This window comes from Pleurodeles waltl, chromosome 11 (genome assembly GCF_031143425.1).
Source record: "Pleurodeles waltl isolate 20211129_DDA chromosome 11, aPleWal1.hap1.20221129, whole genome shotgun sequence".
Lineage (NCBI taxonomy): Eukaryota > Metazoa > Chordata > Amphibia > Caudata > Salamandridae > Pleurodeles > Pleurodeles waltl.
The window spans coordinates 705,301,669-705,322,126 of NC_090450.1; the positions used below are offsets into that span (position 1 = coordinate 705,301,669).

The following is a 20,458-nucleotide window of genomic DNA, read 5'->3' on the forward strand; positions in this document are numbered from 1 at the left end:
GTGAGTAAGTTGATATGGGTGTATCACTCAACACTGCCAGTAGTAAAGCACCTTTTGAGTTGATGAGAGGTAGGAAACCTAGGTGTTAATGTCTAAAGGAGTGGGGAGGAAAAGTTAGATAAGAATAGAGCAGGAGAGCTGCAGAGTGCCAATAGAAAACGTCTGTTGTGGGGGTGTTTGTGCGATAAAAGGTTCGATGGGAAACACAAAGGTGTCTAGGCTCTCCAGTCCATTGCAAGTTAGGAGTTGAATCCTTACACTGTTCTTTTGAGTGATAGTAATTAGAGGAATTGTAAAAAAAAAAGTAGTGAAGGTGCCGGCATGCATCACTGGTGTGGCAAGAATCAAATTTGTGTTGAAACAAGAGAAGAGATTACCAAGATCTCTGGGATCCATCAAAGATGGTGCATGCTAAGTCCTAAGTGGTTCAGAGATTATTAAGTGTACTAACACCTTTTCATTGGGGCCACAGTGTTCAAATACATTCTGTGTTATTGTAATATTGTATTATTATTTTCCCGTATTGATTACTTAAGTATTTTTTGTTCATTTTAGGAATGTAGGCCCATATGTATGCGAAAGTGGCAACGTGCAGCGCAGCGAGTCATCTTGCTGCACTGCGTCACTGGGAAAGAGCAGGAATGCGCCGTATGTAAGGCATATGATGCATTCCTATCCTTTTCCCCTGCACTGGTGCAGAATGGGCTGCCTAGCGCCAACGCAGGCACACTTGCACCTTGGAGAAAGGGTGCCTGCCTTGCATGCAGGATTGTTTTGGTGCAGGAAGGGGTACTTCCTCCACAAAAGCAATCCTGGGAAGCATATTCCTCTTCTGCAGCACACTTACAAAGAGGACAAAACAAGGAGAAATAAAGATATTTCTCCTCATTATGCCTCCCTGGAGAGGTATAAGGGGAGGCATAAGGTTTTGGAGCATTCCCAGGATTAGGAGTTCATGTAAATCTGGGAATGCATACAAATCCATGGGAGTTGTATGGGAACGCTCATGCAAAGCCCATTAAATGCTTTCCCAGGGCAGAGTAAGGTAATGCAGTGATTTAGGACGCATTGACTTCCTCCATATTTTGGGGCTACTCAAAGCCACGCAAAGTGGCTTTGCGTTGCTTCAAAAATATCACTTAAAGTTTATGTCACGCATGTACCATGTTGCATGGTTCAAGCATGACACAATCAACTCATAAATATGCCCTGTAGTTCTTTGGGCACCCTGTTTCTGTTGTCTGTATTTGATTATTTTAGGGAGAAAGATGTGTTACATCTTGTGAAGGGTTGTGCAGAACCCTGTGGGGACATTCCTGGCTCCTTGGAATGTGGGGATTTGATCCAGGGCTGTTGGTCGGTTGACTGGTGGCACTCTCCCTGCATCAACTCTTACCTCACTTCTGGTTACTGAGGGAGTACTTTTCACAGACCCTAAGACATTAGTTTACCTGTGGACACTCAGCTGAGGATGAAGGGAGGGGAGCTTAACTTCTCTAAGGGCACTGACATCAGTTGAAGGCAAAGGCATCAATATTTGAAGAGCAGCCCTCAATAGAGTGCCAAAGTGCTGCCCTAGCACTCACATAGACAAGTAGGTGTTGTGTACACACGCTCACATATACGGCGCAGCACTAGACACCCAAGCCCCCCCTCCCCTTTCGCACACAGCCCTCTAGTCAGACAGAGTAGCCTCAATGTGCCCTGTTAAACTTTTTTAAGTTGAATCTTTTTAATGTTGATATTAGAGATCATTGGACCTCATGCTTGACCAATAACTACTCAGGATGTCTGATGTCACATGCCAACATGCAGGAGAACAGAAATGAATTATAATTTGCAGCCCCCATGAAAAATCCCTTTGGCAAGGCTAAGTATGCAATGATTGACTAATATTTTAATTATTTTACAGATTGCACATTGCAGGGTGAGCATATCACGGTGTTTCTAACAGTGGGATAATCCTGCAACTTAAGTTAACGTAACATAATATAACACAACATATGTCTTTCTGTGTGTGGTGGGCATAATTGAATTCATTGGTAGAGTTACCTGCCCGTCTAGCTGTGTAGTCTTATCCTGACCAGACAGCTGTCTTCTGTGCAGGGTAAAAGGGGCACTGGGTGTCGGAGGCCTGTCTGGCCACCTCCATTAGACACAGAAGCTACAAGCTGTGATCACCCACCGTGTCCTGGGACGCTGGCAGCAGGAACTCATAGGAGCCGCGGCAGAGCTCCGGCCGCCTCTGATGGTCACTCCGCCTGCCCTCTCGGTCCGTGGGGAGGAAGTACTGCCACGGGACTGAAACAAGATGAAGTCGGATAGGTCAAGCGGAGAAGGTAGGAAGGGACATACCAAGAGAGACAGGCTGTGAGGGTCGGGTTTAGGGTTTAGGGCAAAAGGCCGGTTGCAGCCTAGTGTCCTATAGTATCGGATAGGGGAGTTACAGATGAGCTGGGCCCTAATTTCCTTCTATAGTATCAGGCAAAAAAAGTTATAGGTGAGTTGGTCCCTAGTTTCCTTCAATAGTATCAGGCAGTGGAGTTACATGTGAGTTTACAACAGCAAATGCTGGGATGGGAGCCACAATTGCTTACATACTCCTTAGGGGTTTCCTGACCCCCTTACAAAAAGGTGCACAGATCTCTGTATTTGTTGTGTAGAAAATGGCGGGCCTGGATGTAGTGCACATAAAACACTGCTAAAGTGCAGAGTATCCACTCACCTTCTGAAAGCGAGGAGCAGAATGCACAGCTGAACCGCTGACCTGCCTCAACAAACTGCATGAAAGGACTCATGTGAGCACCGCACACTCTGCACTGCACAGGACCACCAGCCACACCTTCAGCCAGAGGCAGTGGAGCCTGCAAAGGAACCGCAGAAGTAGGACATGAGGAGATACAAAGATACTCACAAACCACCAGGTTTAACCGCCCACTCCCAAAAACCATCACTGCGGTCACAGCAGCCTCCTAAACAACACTGTGGGAAATCCACATCTGCAACGACCTCAAGTCGCACGTGCTTGTGAGACACACGCACATGGAGTTTAGATTAAGTTCTCACTCACAGCAATCTAAATGCCACGCATGGTCCAACGGGAGAGAACCTGAACTGAAAAATCCCTATCTGCCTGCCTACTATGTGCAGAGCAGCTCCTGGGGGCTTTAGCAGGGTCAAGAAGCAACCACACCACAGCAGAGAACTACAGATCCTTCAAACTGACTGAAGGAGCTGCTCTGGGGACATTAGACTGTTGTTTCAAGACTTTTGTAAGCTATACGTTTCCTTTTATGTGGTTTTGTTGATATTCTGTTCCCTTTGATGTTTTGTTGTTTTTATCATTTCACTGAAGTCACTTTCTCTATTGTTAATGATTGTAAGGACACCAAGTTCACCTGGCATTCAACGTCATTGCCTGCACTCCCAGTACTAGCGCCGACTACTTAGCTGGTGGTTTGCACTGGTGACCAGCAGCCAGGCAAAGCAAACAATGGCTGGGCTGGGCAACATCTGCTAGATATACTGCTGCTGGTCCAAACATGCATCCTCTTGCATGACAACTGATGGCATGACAATTTTCACAAATTATTTTCAGAACCTAAGGATCCCTTGTTATCAGTATTTAATGTTGACATTTCTTCCCTTTGGAGATAATGTATTGCATTTTACTGTAGCATACATAAAGCACTTACTTCACATCTGGGAGGTACTGGAACACTTACCCACACCGGTAGCATGCTACACTGTGTGGGGTGGATGATTGGAAGTTTTTCATCTTTATTTTGAACCTATAGGGAAGCGTATTTGTGTCATGCGTGCATGGCTCATATATTGTCTTGGGACTCTGCGGTTAGTGGTGTGAGACAGAGATGCTCAATTTATTATCAGTAGTGTGCTGTCATCTGTGGTTTGCTGTGCAGGTGCCACTCTGAGATCCTGTGCACCTGGCGTGGAAGTTGCCACATAAAGGTGGAGGTGAGAGACAGATGTGAGAGACAAGAATATACTACATTATAGTCATCCTTTGTATGATTGTTATTAAAGGTTCTCAACTAGAAGGAATTACATAATGATCAAAATATATTGGGGGTCACAACCCGCAAGAGTGGACTCTGTTAAGAGTCCTCTGGTGGCCAGCAGTGTAGTAGATCTCTTTAGAAATCATGTGACAGTCCAGTTACTACTGAGTAGTTAGCTATACTGGTCTTCTTGAATGTGCCCACTTGTATGAGCAAAATGATTGTATAGTTTAAAATGGGCGATTGTTATTCAGTTACTGATTGGAAGGGTTTGCGGACAGGTCACTCGGTCACAAACGTGGCAGATAGCGGTGCGCCATATTACAAGTGCATTATATCCAATGGCACTCGCGGCGGACGGGATGCCGGTCATGTCTGTAATGGAGTAACCATATCCCAAACTCTGAATCAGACCCTAAGTCACAGAATGCGGCCTTACAATGTTGTGTAGTAGATGTAAGCATTTATCATAATTCTCTGCTTAGTAAAAAGTACAGTAGTATTTGCAGCATAAAGCACAACATGCCATCCTTGCTACTTGAAAGCGTACTGGATAGTACCTTAGGCCGGTACATGCTGCAAAGATGTTCAAGAAAATCCATTTTATATTATGCTTGTTCATGTTTCTCCGTGTAGACTAAAGCTTCGTCTTAATAATACATAGAGTACCCAAAGGCCATATTTAATTTATTTGTTTGTTTATTTATTTAATTTAGGTACTTTTATAGCACTACTCTACCTAAAATAGAAACAATACCTTAAAACGTGATGTTTTAAAAAATATTCCTGGAAATGGTCAGCTTTTCTTCACATCTGAGTACTTGTGTACGGTGTTCCAGAGAGATAGAGCCACACCTTCAAATTAGTTGTGTGTGCCTTATTGCTGGTAACTGGTGCACAGCACAGATTGCATACTTCATCAGTTTAGGCACCGTTCCCTGGTCATATTCCGTTTCTTCTGCGAATTTAGACTGACATCATTCACTCTTTGGTATGGGCTGGTAAATTGGTTCAGAGATTTGAGGTATCTTTTTAGCTTTTCCCTGATGGCAATTATTTTATCTATGCAGTGTTTTGCAAAATTGCTGTATGCTTCCATAGAATAATCTGATTTTGCAGAGGTTTGAATTTAGTTTTCTACTATTTTGTAGAATTATTTCGTCTGTTTGGAGTTTTGGAAGTTCATTTGTGGGAAACAAGATATTGTTGCGATAGTATATTGTAGGTTTTCTTCACTTTTTTAGTTTTGTGAGTCTCCTCTTCTAAATTCCTTGTCCATTTTTTTCTAGATGTATAATGTTTGCTGTTTATTGACGCAACGCATGGGAGGACCATGGAATAGAGTTGTTTGCGTGAATGTTTCTCTTTTTTTTGCCGGGCTAGTTTATCTGCAATGAATAAAATCTATTGATTGAAAAGTTTTACCATATTATTTATATCTTGGGATTTAGTCAAGAGTAATCAAGAACCTTTTATATCATTGAATATATTTTAGCCTGGTGTGCAAGGGCTTTGTATTATTTTCTCTACTCCTGAATGGACTGGTCCATGGGATCTGAATTTGTTGATGTCCAGCATGCATGTTGAAAGTGACACATGGTGTTAATTATGCTTTCTAGCTGAATGGGATGAATGAGAAAATCTGTAGTGTGGGCGAGTCAAAGGGAATTTGGATTTTTAGTTTTTATGAACGTTAGCAAGAGATACTGTTAATCTGGTTTGGATAAGGCACTCCTTACAGCCAAAGAGAATGATAATGGTTCCGTTTTCAATTTATTGAACTGAATGACTGTTGTTTTGTTTATTGTCCACAAGATGGCAAGGCGTTTTTACTTTTGCGCACATTAGTTTAATTTAATACGTTTCAGTTGTCTTAGGTGAAAATTGCTCATTCACTCTTAGTTGAGAATTGTTTTTTTCCTTTAATTTAGAGGTTATGTTTTATTTTTATTCTTTATAGGTTATATCATCAATTAAATTCAAACTAGGTCCTTATTTCCTTTGCATGCTTTGTCAGGAAGTCAATGGGTTGTGTTCTTGCAGTACTGTTGTACTGCAGAAATATTCTCATGTATGTAATGCTGTTGAAACTGTGTCCTTTCTGCAGGGTCGCCCCAGGTTGTTTTGTCTTTTGCTGAACCCTCGTTTTACTTGAATTAGTGGTAAAGCACTTGTGATGCTCCCTTGAACATGATGAAATTGGTATACCCTGGTTGGCATATTTACCCTAACCATAAGTCCCTAGTATATGTATGGTACCATGGTGTGCCCAGGGACTGTAAGGTAAATGTCACAAGCGGACTGCTGCACCCATTGTGCCATGCACTACAGTGACCATATACAGATGACTGCAAGCCTGCCACCAGTAGCCAGGCTGTGTAGGTTGGAACTGAGAATTTGACCAGTCAAAGTAACCCATTTTGACAGGCCTAAAACCTCCTTTTAAATATTTATATGTCACCCCTAAGCAGGCCTTATTACCCATAGTGAAGGTGTATCATATTTAAATGTAGAATATGTCAAGTTTAAAGTTAAACATGTTTTTACAGTGAAAAAGCCCTAAAAGCTAGCAGTAGCAGGGTTGGCTACTACACAGGAAATCAATGGGATACAGATTTCAATACTAATACTTCTATCTCGGGAATGGGACTAACTAGAAGAGAATAAAAACAACTATTGTTATTTGTTATTGAAAATCTAAGTTACCTTTGCCCTGCCTGAAGTCCCTGGAAGCTAGATCTGAATTGCTCTTTTCAGTCTCTACTAGCAAGTAATTAGCATGTAAACAGGTGTGAATGAGATGTGAACTTGCTCCCAAAAGCAACCAATAGGCTGGAATTAATGGGCAGAGATGACCCATCTGATCATGACAGAATACGTGAGGTGAGTGAACTAGGAGGATTATTTTTGACACTAAAGTGTCAAGTCCTGTGTGAATGTGACATCATGCTAAACAGGTCTGCTTGAGTTTTTCATTTGGCACCTGGGGTGCCCTTCAAAGAAGTTACCCTTGTCACAGGTAAATGTTAACAGACACCTGTGCAGGGCCCTTCTTTTATCCCTTCCCCAAGGCAGTCAGACCCTGATCACAGTGGGCTACTTTTTGACATTACAGTTTTACAGCCTGTTTGACAGGTGTGCTGGGTTTACATATGACATTTGGGGTGCATTCTGAAGGGCGAAGATAGGATTCCAAAAAACTCTTGTGTATCCCTTGACTGGTTGCTGGCAAATGAGCTTAGTTCTACCAGACTTCTGTCTCTGAGGTTGTGGTGGGAACAGGGACTGTGTCAAATAGGAATTTGGTGGAGAATGTGGGAAGGCACTTGGATTACCATAGCACATAGCATAGCATTGTACTATCTGATGCATCGCTCCATAGAGCAAACCTTGGCTCGATTCAATGAAAAGTTGTCTTGATGTGGGAGCAGAGGAACTGGAACATGTGAATTTTACAAGGGTTGCAATTTACAGCTTCCTCAGTCTCCTCTGTTCACAGGCAGCTATTATTTGAACTGCAATTGTTGAGGGCCATTCACACCCAGCTCAGGATCTTCTGTGAGTATTTAGTAAGCCTATATGAAATTTCATTTACATGGGGCAATCTTGTGTAATCAGATTGTTTGATGGGATGCAGATAGTCTTTTTGCTCTGTATATTAGACTATATGCCCACTTTTAACCTCTTTGGAGGCCTTGGCTATGAAGCATAAGGTACTGTTAAACCACCATCCTCTGACTTTGGAGGGATTTAGGAAAGAGCCGGAGCAGCATGAGGAGCAATCTCCGTCATAGACGAGCATTGAATGAGTTCAGGTATAGAATGAAAACAACTTGTCTCGGTGCCTGATAATTTGTTAAGTACAATGATGCATCTCTACGGCTCCAAAACACTTGAAAGGATCAGAATCCTAAATGTGACAGAGAAAACAGGTTCAGATTTCGTTGAATGTTACTGGGAAGAAAAAGCAGAGTAATTTGGAATCCTGAACATCAAAATCTGAAATATTAATCAATTGACATTGGGAAAAACCTTCTATACTGGCTAAGATGTTGCAAAAACTGCCAGCTCTATTATGGGCTAAAACAGAAATTATGTCTCAACGAAGCAGCGGTTTTGTCACTTTTCTTGTATTTTTGTTTTTTAATAAGAGGGGAAAAAAGGACAAGGGATTAATCTTTACATTTCTCAACTATCTTGGGTGATTTAGCTAGGGCCTGATCGACCGCAAGGTGTACTGATTGTTCTGTGGTTAGTTCTGTGGCAGGAGTATGCTTCTACTGTATCTAAAAAACATATCAAGTTGAAATAGGTGGGTTTGTTACAGTCTGAGGTGGTGTGACAGATGAGACTGCCCGCTTATGGAGTGGGATACGCATAGTGTGGAGTAGTTGTGTGATGCCGGTTTGAGGATGTCTTACCTCTGTTGGTGGTAGAGATGCCAAGGGTTTCACCACCGCTGCCAGTGGCAAGTGTGAGAGCTCAGCTAGCTGGGCACTGGCTGGTATGGTGTAGGCAGTGCAGCGGATGAAGCGGGGGCTGGCATTGCCTTGAACAGAGAGAGTGAGAGAGAGAAAAGTGAAGTTGAAAATTCCACCTACCTGTTCACTGCAAATGCAATGATATTGGATCAGCTCCACTTCCAACCTGCTCACTCACCTTTAGTGCCATGTTTGATAATTAAACTGTTTTTCCCCTGCCTGAACCACCTGAAGTACTACCAGCATTTAACTGAATTCACATTTTTCTAGAGCTGTTTTTGGGCTAAGGAATGTCGTGCAGTTAACCTAGAATTCCAGAAACCGGAGGTGCTAGATGCCCCAACACCCAGCAAAGTTGGTGCCAGGGTGGAAAAATATCACTGTCTAAGGCAGTTAAAACCTTTAGCCAGACCTTGTATTTCCCTGTCAATCAGGCCCTGCTCCTAGGCTCTGGAAGTCGATGCCATCTGAAAGCCGACGAGTAAAGGATGGGTTTGGGATATGGGACTCACCTTGATCCTCCACAGTGAATTCTGTACTGGTCAGTGGAGGTATCTGCCCCCTTATGTCTGTCACAAACACCTGTGAGTTCCAGATCAGCATGTCATCCTTAATGGCTTGCACCTGCAGAGAGAGGCAAAGTGAGTATTTGGAATTCTTGTAATGAGCAAAAGGACACAGTTGACAAGTGAATAAGTGAGTGAGTGCACAAATAAGTTGAAATTAGTGCCTACTAAAGGCAAGAGAATACAAGTTTTCACTGAGTGTGATTGAATTGGCAAGTGTATAAGCAGTTGAGTGGTGTTTTTTGCCTTCAAAGATGAAATATTGAGTGGGTATCAATAAGTGAGTGCTTGCACCTGATGAGATGATAAACTGAATACAGGGAGTGCATGCTTGATTAAGTCAGTGAGTGTTTCCACAAAGGGATGAAGTACGTGAGTGGTAATTAGAAAAATCAAACAGTGACTACTTGCATCTGTTGAGAAAACGTGAGTGACTGTCTGCATTTGCAGAGATGAGATGGAGAATGTGTATATTTGCAAGAAAGAGTACAAAGTCCTGTGTCAACATTTGAGTGAGAATATGTGAATGAGTGAGTGATCACCACACCCTAAGGCACCTCACTTCTATGTTTTATTAATCTAATGCAACATAGTAGAAAGTGTTGTGAGCCAATGAAGGATCATTCAGCAGAAATGGTGTATGAAAACCTGAATTTAAGATGGCCTAGGATGGAGACAGAGGACGGTTAACTGTGGGTAAGAGTGAGACACCCACAAGATCTTGCTGGGGTTAAAAAAAAGCCTTGCTTTAACAACTTAAAGAGAGAATGTTCCACTGATAGGCCTTGTGGTACTCTAGTGAATATTTATGAGCCCTGTTGCATCACTCTTGCACCACCCAACATGGTGCAAGAGCGACGCAAGCCCAAAATGAGATTTATTAAGCCACCCAAGCCCACCTTGCATGGGCCTGAGTCGCTTCATAAATAATGAGTAAAGTAATGCAGCGCAAAGTGCCAGGGAGGCATTCCAGGGGAGCTACGTAAGTGTTCCAACGTAACAGCCATGGATTTTGATGGATTCCCAGATTTACCATTAGTTGTAGATCTGGGAATGTGTCAAGGAGCTACACCTTCCCACGGAAGGCACAATGAAGAGAAATATATTTTTTTCTTCTTGTTGTTTTCTCCTTCTATGTGTGCTGCAGAATGCAGCACACATAGAAAGAGGAAATGCCTCAGGAGATAGTCTTTGTGCAGGAAGGTGGCCCTTCCTGCACACAACAATCCTACATGCAACTGAAGCACCCTTGCACCATGGTGCAAGCGTGCCTGCGTTGGTGCTAGGTAGCCCACTGTGCGCCAGTGCTGTAGAAAGGACAGGAATGCACTGCACTGGGACAAAACAGTCCATTCCTGCCCTTTCCCTGTGATGCAGCACAGCAAGGTGACTTGGCCATAAATATGGCTCTCAGTGTTCTTACAAGAAAAGGTGATGTGGAATGGACACTCACAACACTGGGGGTGATATTTAGATCTCCGTCAGACTGCATGAATTCCTCCGTTATTGGCCGTGCTTCTCCCTAAAATAAAGACAAACAGAGCAGGATGGCAACTCTTCAATGAGGAACTCACAATGATCATGAGATTTCTCATCCTCTACCATCACACAGATTAACACAACCCCACGTGTCCCAATTCCTGGTCTACAGAAACAGCCACATGTGAAGAGCAAGGGTTCTACAGAGATGCTCAGAATGTTTGCCCTTCTGATGAAGATGGCAAAAAACAACCCTACTGAGTCACCATACATTGCAATAAGATAACATGAACATTGTGCAAAGGCTTATTCATAGAGAGTTCTCACAGACTGACAAAGACAGATTTCAAGACTGAATCCCATCACACCAACAACATCAGCCATGTACCATGGGGAAGGACCATGGTCACAAAGTCCAATCAGATTCTGGAAGGAGAGTAATATACCAGATTACAGCCAATTTCAACATCAACAAGAAGAAATCTTTGGAGCTCTCACGGGCAGATCAGCATGATTTAACCAGTTATTTTTTATTTTATTTATTTATTAAAAGAAATATTTTCAAATGAATATTTCACATACGTTTACACGTCAAAGTAAATTCAAACAGTGAACTTCAATTACAGATCAAGTAAGGGTTTCAATAATTTATTTAATCCATAACCAACATTAACTGATTTAGGTTGATATAAAACAGGCAGTGATTGAGCGGTTGATTTGAAAATGACAGTGCTTCAGAGAGTGTGTTAACACACTGAAAACTGTTTTTAAATACAAACGCAAAGTGCACAATTTAAGATGTGAAATTCACAGTCGAAATAAGAATTTCGTGGATGCTCAGGCTATTGGTATGGGAAAGCCAAATATTCTCCCCTATTGGTAGTTTCAGTAATTTCAAATTCATGAATAACTTTCTCAAATCAGGATTCAAATTTGTTCTTTGATAAAGCTGGGGCACTATAAACACGGCTCTTCAAGAAGATCGGATGTCACCCACTTTAGAGAGTCTTTAAGATCCTAACTCTTCTCTCACAACACTAGACCTAAAGAAGTGTTGTCTTTCTCTGTTGTTGTTTTTGTATATTTACTGGTCTATTTGTGTCTAAACCCATATACAAGCACTCTGAATTTACTTTCAGTGGCATGTGGACTACATTAGAACTTGAATTGTCCCAAATATATACACTGAATTCACATGTGATTTTAAGCTATTCATCAAAAACCCTCAAAGTTAATACTTTGTCTAGGGAAGTCCACTGAGGTGGACTGTGCTCAGTGCCACTCAATCTCATTGTGCCTCCGGTTAGGGAGGTCCACCCTGGGCGCACAGGTCTGTAGTGATATTGGTTACCCACCTGACCCATTTTGAACACAGACCAAGGAGTCTAACATGCACAATTTGGAGGGCCGATCGATAACCTGTGGTGCAATGAAGGTGAGGGCTGGCGCATGCCGGCTGAGGTGGGATCCCTGCATGCCCTTGCAGTGGGTTCACCACCAGCCTGTCTCGCCTGCACTGTCAGGGAGGTGAAGCATGGGTGTGTGTGATACGACCTGAAAGATGGTGATCTATGTCTGGGAAGGACGAAGCTAGAGGAAACCTTAGTGGAGGCCCATAGCGGTGCTTTCTAGAGAAGTACTGACCTAAAGTAAAAGATCTCCACTAACCAAGCCCTTTCAAAGACCACTAGACAGGGACTCTGACCTATTCCTACATACCGGTCACAGGCTTCAGCCTTTACGTATCAGTCCTTATTTCCATACAGATCATCTGCTTGTGACTTCATGCCTGCTCATATCCTAGGAAATCTTTAGACAAAATCTTGCCTATCTCTCCTGAGTCCTCTTAAAGTTGGGTGCCTCTTCCAAGGATCTGGGGTAGTTACCACTTCATCAAATGATCCCTCAAACACTCAACAGATGTGTTTCCAATCACAGTGAGAATTCAAATAGAATTATGCCACAGTAGCCAAAGTGGTAAAACAATGCCAAAGGCTTGTGCAGAAAGACTCATCTTCAACAAACATTGATAGTTGAACAACACTACAGAATACTATTCAAAACAGCATGAATCACACAAACTCATGAATGGTCAAAAACCTATAATACACAAAAACCCATATCCCCTGAACCCCTCTGATTATAGCTATTTCAAAGTGGAACATCCTCATCCATTCTTCATGATAACCAACTGGAAAACATATATTCCAAGTTTTGGGTCCCGTAATTTATGACTCCCTTTCAATTGCCTCAAGAAAGAGCCAAATTACTTTGCTTTTGAACACCTCAAAACCCTTCTCTTCCACAACTACTAATAAAGGACACAAAAACAAATTGGACATCTAAAATCTCACAGGTTTTCAGAGACTCACTAGATATAAAAATCATAGAGAGTAAGAAGCATATGAAGGCTGGAATGTTGCTAGTAAAGTGCAGTTTGTTGGCAAATGTAAAGGAACACATATTTTAGTGTATGGAGCGCCCTCCACCGACCAAAGTTCTGAGCACCATTTTGGAGATAAAGTGGAGCTAGATTTGATCTTGCTACATATTCTGAACATGACGTTTAAGGTTAAAATACACCTTTTTATTTACCTACATACTACAGAAAAAAAACACTGCAAGAAAACAAAATTAGAATCCCGTTTTTCTTTTTCTTGCCTAAAAGCAGTTGTTTTCTTTCATTTTAATAGAGGTGAGTAAAATAGTTCAGTGGTATGGAATTTAACAAAATATCCACGTGTCCATGGGACTGGATGCGTCATAAATCTTCCCACAGATCATATACTGGGGCTGGAAGTAGCGGTGAGCAATGGTTCCAGAGATGGAATGCCCATTTGAATCAGTGCAAACCTACTAATTTAACTGTTGTAGGGATTTTCACCTGCTCTTCTCTGATCTTTTCCCATACTGAGAAAGGCTGGAAATTTACTCCTGACAAGGCCAGAAGTAAAACTTCTCCCAGAGTTGGGAAAAAAATGTGGTTCGAAGAAAGTGGACTTGTAAACGCTCAACAGATATTCGCATGAGTAAATCTACGCATGCGTATTTGCTTGTGCAGTTCACAAATATTTTCTGGGAGTATGATTTCCTGGCTTACTTCTGTACATTCGTGTGAATACTTGAAAGCCATATATCTGCACTAATGCCAGGACACATACCATGGGTGCATTTGTGTGATTTTCTTTAAGAATTGGGGCCCTAATTAGGTCTGACGTTAAGCAAGACCTTTTGGTTTTATTAAAATTCTATCTCAATGTGTGGTTTCTGAGACCAAACAAATATTTTTCTATTTGCCAATGTTTGTTATAATAGTGTGGGCCCGGCAGCTCCCACAATAATAAAGTTTTACCAAAACCATGTAAAAACAAGACACGCATTGACAAAACCAGAAGGCTGACCACCAATGTCGGACCTGTTGGCTTTGCCGATGCTTGTTTATTTGCATGTTTTCTATAATCATATTAAAAATTATTACACTGATTTTCCATTATGATTTTTTAGCATGTCTCAACACATTTTACTAAATGATACTTCCAAGAATGGTACGTCAAATTTCACAGTAGATTAGCAAAACTTTTTTTCCATAGTTGCATTTTTTTGTGAACATTTTATTTCTAAAGCAAAGAAGAAAACTTGTTTTCAAGCTTCCTCAAATATTTGCATCTGATCAGAAAGCATTCTGGGAGCATTATACGTAGCTTCATATTGCTGTACTTAGCAAATGTCCGTACACATTTTTATAATGGAACCACTCTCAGTAGTGTAGTCCGAGCTTACATTTCCTCACAGCGCTGACCCTAATAATAAAGGCTCTACATTAATGAAACAAAAATACAAGCTTGAGCAGTACAAACATATGGACACAAATATTAACTTAACTGCAGACAATGCCCTTACCTGGTCTATAATGTGATACTCTATACTGGCAGTCAAAGGTTTTGTACTGCAGGGGGTTGGACCTACTTGTATTAAGGACAAAATAAACATGAAAACTTGTTGTCCTTGACCCCAAACAATATATCCTGGGTGTCGGGCTATAGGAATTCCATACCCCTGTAGTCCTTATTTGTATTTGATTTTTTAACCAAGTTCGCCATGCTTGGATACTCTCATTCATGTTATAATAGCTCCTTCAATTTGTCAACCTTTCACAAGGTGTCTCAATCAGACTTAAAACTCACAAGCGCTTTCACCTGAGGTGGTGTAGTTGTTGGTGTTTGCTGAGCTGGTTCCAGGAAGGGAAGAGAAGGGCCAGGATTCGGGTATGTGGACAGTCTATGTGGGCCCTCGATCCTTGACAGCCCACCAGCATCCCAATTGGGAAGATCTGCCAACAAACCAAAACAAGACAGAACTAAAAGTTTATACTTCTCCAGATCACAGTACTTGTACTACACTAATATGGATAATTTAGGAGCACAGCATCACAACACCATCAATGCAATTTAAGGGATTACCATCCCAACATATCATCACGTCCATCAAAGGATCCATGGGCCATGAAAGTCAAAGAGATCTTCACTACATCATGCTAACATGGCAGGCAGTAGGTGCACAACTGACCTAGCTCATCATAGCAGCATTTTGAGACCATATCCACATCATTCAAGCATACCATTCAAACTGACCACAGCCTTGCCACCAAAGTATAGCAGGGGAAGGGACCACACTCTAGCCCTCTCACCATGGTTTGCAAGTGGACCTCTGCTCCTTTGATCTCATGATGGACACCAGTAGAACCACAGCCTAATATTCTATCATGTGTCTGTACCCAACTTGGGCTTATCTACCTCAAAGGTATACTTCCTAAACTTTGAGCCACTGGCCATCCTTTACTGGAGACTGATATTCCTTATATGAGAATACACCACAAGTGCTGCTTCAGGAGAAGGTTCTCTGAATTGCCATTGTAAGACTGATGAAGCAGGTTCTGCTTTCCACAGTGTGGCTGTGGAAGGACATCCACAAGAGTCATCAAATAATAGATAAGGCAGAGAACAAATCAGAGTTTAGACAATGTACTGCCATCACTTTTCAAACCACGGATCCATTATTTGCTTCTGCCCCAGTGATTTAACTTCTGAGAGCACACTAAACACATCACTTAGTCCCTTAGTGTCGATGAGTATTGTACTGCAGGGGGCCACATTTGTGGAGCCTTCATCTTTAGACATGCATGAATGGAAGATAAACCTGTAAGCAAACAGCAACCCACCCACCTTTCCCCAGAAACCCACGTACCATTAGTGTATGCACAGCGCCCCAATAAAGCCTTCTGCTCCACCTGCGAATGAACTGGCCAGGGTGGAGCTGAAGCTTGTGGGTATGGCCAAGTGTCGACTGGTGGTGGGTAAACATAGGCGGGATTGGGATCAAGGGAAGACATAGCTGTTGAGTCAGAGAAAGATGAGGCGAAGGGAGAGGAGTAGGAAAATGAGGGATAAAAGGCAGGCGAGGCAGTGACATCCCGCCATGGGCATGATGACACAGTTCCACCATGTGACCACATATTGCAAGTCCTGTTCTGGAGACACTGGGGAGATTGCACTGTAAAATAAACAGAGATGTGCATAGTCAGCAGTAGGAAGAAATACATAAATATAATTAAAATGCTAACATTTCACAAAATTATTGAAAAGTTGTTTCCCCATTTTTCATGCCCAGACCAAAAAACATTAATAAATTAAATAGGCACATTCATGGTAATCTAAGGGGAAATTCAGTTATTATGCACTTCATATTGTGAGCCTGGAAAACTGAGTGTTAGAAATGGGGTCTCTAGTTGGAAGTGGTTTGCACCCTGTCCAAGTAGGTACTTTCACTCTAGTCAGGGTAAAGGAGTCACACAGCTAAGATAACCCCTGCTCACCCCTTGGTAGCTTGGCACAAGCAGTCGGGCTTATCTCAGAGGCAATGTGTAAAGTATTTGTACACAAACACACATACATAGTAACACAGTGAAAATACCATAAAAGTACTGAAAACAAGACTAAAAACTAGTGCTAAAACAAGACCAAAACAAACGAAATCCAACATACACAAGCAAAAATAAAAATTTGTAAAGATTAAGGGCCAGATGTAGCAAGGCATTAGCGCCTCGCAAACGGCGAAAAACGCCGTTAGCGAGGCGCTAATGCCCGCACGCGATGCAGAGACACATTTTGCGAGTCGGAACCGACTCGCAAAATGTGTTTCCGACTCGCAAATAGGAAGGGGTGTCCCCTTCCTATTTGCGACTCACACCGCGATGTAAGTGGATTTGCGATCGCGAAAGCGGTCGCAAATCAACTCGCAGTTACCATCCACTTGAAGTGGATGGTAACTCATTCGCAAACGGGAAGGGGTCCCCATGGGACCCCTTCCCCTTTGTGAATGATCACAAAATTATTTGTTCAGAGCAGGCAGTGGTCCTATGGACCACTGCCTACTCTGAAAAAAAACGAAACAAAAGGTTTCGGTATTTTTTTCTATTTGCAGCCCGTTTTCCTTTAAGGAAAACGGGCTGCAAAGAGAAAAAAAAAACTGCTTTATTTAAAAGCAGTCACGGACATGGTGGCCTGCTGTCTCCAGCAGGCCACCATCCCCGTGAGTGCCTAGACTCGCTATGGGGTCGCAAACTGCGACCCACCTCATAAATATTTATGAGGTGGGTCTTTGCGACCCCATAGCGAGTCGCAGAAGGTGTCTGAGACACCTTTCTGCATACCAATTTGCAAGTTGCAAATTGCGAGTCAGAAGGACTCGCAATTTGCAACTCGCAAATTGGTTTCTACCTACATCTGACCCTAAATCTCAGTAAAGCACTTAGAACCAAAATAGCTCCAACTGTGGCTATCACAACGCCTTGACAGAGTCGTTCCCAACAGTCCGACGCCACATATGAGGGAGTGCGGGTCGGTCATGAAGTTTCACGGTTCCCAGGTACAATAACTTTGAAAACAATGAAGAAACAAAGATGTTGCATGGAGTCAGGGAGGTGAGGCGTCGCTGGAGCGGGTGCAGCACTGGTTCCTTACTTCTACTGGGAGGTGAGGCGTCAGTTCCTTACTGATAGGAAGGGGAGGTGAGGTGATGGTTCATTATGGTGGCAGGGGAGGTGATGAAGTGTTGGTGGTGAGGCATTGGTTCCTTACGACCGGGCGAGGTCAGGGAATCCAGCAGGTCAAAACACAAGGCGTCGACTTTGCAGTCTTGTGATCACACCACATGGCCACAGCTACTGCGGCGGAGTCGGGTGTCACGGATGCTGGTGACAAGGCACTCGGGACTCACACTGCGGCGAGACTTCGGAGGCGCTGCAGCTGTGTTGTGCCTGCAGTGTAGGTCGGGGTTCTTGCACTCAGCAGTGACCATGGCTCCAGTGCAAGTAGTGGCGCAGAGTCAGACAGCGGCGCCGGTTTCCAAAGTCGCTCTGGAGTCGTTGTGCTTGTATCTTCTTGGTTACACCAGAACTCACCCCCAAGGGTCCAGGAACTGGATTTGGCACCACTTGATAAGTCAGGACTCTCAGCAAGAGAACCCAGGTTCTGGCAGATTAAGTCTTTGATGTCCCTGAGATTTATTAACAGAAGGCAAGCTCAGTCCAAGCCCCTGGAGAACCTTTGGAAGAAGGATGTAGAAAGCAAAGTCCAGTCCTTTCACTCCCAGGACAGAAGCAGCAATCCAGCACAACAAAGCAATGGGCAGAGTGACAGTCCCTACTACAGCCTTCAGCTCTTCTTCCTCACAGAACGTCCTCACTCCAGAAGTGTTCCAACTATGTGATGTCAGAAGTCCAGTACTTATACCAATTTCTGTCTCCGAAGTAGGAAAACTTCAAAGAGAAGTCTTTTTAGAGCACAAGACCCTGCCTTTCCCTGCCCTGGCCCCAGCCAGACACACTCTAGTGGGTTGAAAACTGCTTTGTGTGAGGACAGACACCGCTCTATTCAGGTACAAGTTTCATCTCCTCCCACCACTCTAGCTCAGGAAGACCCCGTCAGCCTGGTGATGAGCCATCAGGATATGCAGGGCCATCTCAGCTCCCTTTGTGTGATTGGCTAGAGTGAAAACACAAACAGCCCACTTGTCATCCTGACCCAGACATGTATTCAGCAGACAGGCAGAGGCACAGAGTGGTTAAGTAAGAAAATGCCCACTTTCTAAAAGTGGCATTTTCAAACATAAAATTCAAAAACCAACTTCACCAAAAGATGTTTTTTTAAATTGCGACTTCAAACTCCATATCTCTATCTGATCCCATTGGGAAATTGCACTTAAAATATATTTCAAGGCTATCCAATGTTACCCCATGGGAGAGATAGGCCTTGCAATAGTGAAAAACGATTTAGCAGTATTTCGCAATCAGGACAAGTAAAACACACAAGTAGATGTCCTACCTTTTAAATACACTGCACCCTGGCCATGGGGCTGCTTTGGGCCTACTTTACCGGTAACCTATGTGCAGTAAAAGGGAAGGTTTGGGCCTGGCAAGTGGGTGCACTTGCCAGGTCAATATGGCAGTGTAAAACTGCACACACATACACTGCATTGGCAGGTCTGAGACATGTTTGCAGGGCTACTCATGTGGGTGGCACAATTAGTGCTGCAGGCCTACTAGTAGCAATTCATTTACAGGCCCTGGGCACACGTAGTGCACTTCAATAAGGAAGTTACTAGTAAATCAAATATGTCAATCATGGATTAACCAATCTCCAATACATTTTAGACAGAGAGCATATGCACGTTAGCACTGGCTAGCAGTGGTAAAGTGCCCAGAGTCCTAAAGCCAACAAAATCAGGTTTTAAAAAATAGGAGGAAGAAGGCATAATGTTTGGGGATGACCATGCAAAAAGCGCCAGGTCCAGCACTGATAAATTCCAAATTTTCCGACAACACTGCATTGATCAAAACTATCAACTAATGCCCTTCATATATTGCTTCATGAAGGCCATACTAATTTCTGCAGTACTGGATCTTTCATTCAGTTACATGCTTAACTCATTCCTAGTCATTGAGGTGTGAGTCCTGTGGTAAATTTAGAATGCAGTAGTTTACTATAAATAACCTGTAAGAGCTAAAACATTACTTTTATTATCTATTGACAGCATTATAAAAAGTACCAAGCTTCAACCAATTAAAATTCCAGCATCCTAATCACCACCTCCCTCAAGACTACCATACACTTGCTGCTCAGTCTACCTCAAGAAAACCTGAAAATCTTCAACTATTTTCACATTTCAACTGGACTTCTTGAAAGCCACTTCTACCACCATTCGATATAATGTATTTAGTACCTCTTACCTACAACCCTCTCATAAGGTGAGGGACTGTAAGATCTGCTAAACCTCCCCCTCAAAAACCTTGAAGGACTGATGGCAGATTGATAGTCTGGCTTCAGAAAATCAAAGCCAAAGAAACTCCTCCTTCTGGGGCGACAGCAAGAGTACCTCAGAAACTGGCAAAAAGGCTCAAAAAAGGCTCATAAAAGAGAATATTCAGAGGGCCCTTTGTCAAAGCATTCAGCTAAAAAGGAGCCTCCCAAAAAGGTATCAAAGAAATCTGATAGGAGGCCTTGCAGAGTTCATAGTCTATAATTAGAGCTTTCACATTAACAAAGCAAAAAAAATGATGTGCCTCCCAAACACAGGCCAAGGCCACGTCCTCCAACTCGATTAGACAAGGTACCTCTCATACTTATTAAACCATCGTCTGCACAATCAACAGTACCCTCCTCAATGATGAACCGTCAATGAAGCTCCCACTGATAAAGTCAGGATTTCTTCTGTAGATGATGACCGCTTTGACAACGACATTAATGTTGGTGGAGGTTTCAATGACAAAGAAACCATTGACTGCGTTGTCACTGAAGCTGCCAATGAAGCACCAGATAATCACATTTATTACAGAGAAAGCAACTTCTGTGCC

At 42.8% G+C, this 20,458-nt stretch overlaps 1 protein-coding gene across 2 annotated transcripts in view; it reads right to left on the reverse strand.

Moving 5' to 3' along the window:
- LOC138266016 (protein transport protein Sec24C-like) overlaps window positions 1-20,458 on the reverse strand; it is a 192,804-nt gene that overhangs the window by 163,817 nt on the left and 8,529 nt on the right. The window contains exons 3-9 of one of the 2 annotated variants that reach the window (XM_069214320.1): window positions 15,793-16,098; window positions 14,733-14,878; window positions 10,523-10,591; window positions 9,016-9,127; window positions 8,444-8,571; window positions 2,726-2,864; window positions 2,186-2,301 (exon numbers count right to left, since the gene is read on the reverse strand). In XM_069214320.1, the coding sequence (XP_069070421.1) occupies window positions 2,186-2,301; window positions 2,726-2,864; window positions 8,444-8,571; window positions 9,016-9,127; window positions 10,523-10,591; window positions 14,733-14,878; window positions 15,793-16,098 (1,016 nt within the window). The remainder of the gene's footprint in view (window positions 1-2,185; window positions 2,302-2,725; window positions 2,865-8,443; window positions 8,572-9,015; window positions 9,128-10,522; window positions 10,592-14,732; window positions 14,879-15,792; window positions 16,099-20,458) is intronic. The other variant, XM_069214321.1, reaches the window with a different exon arrangement.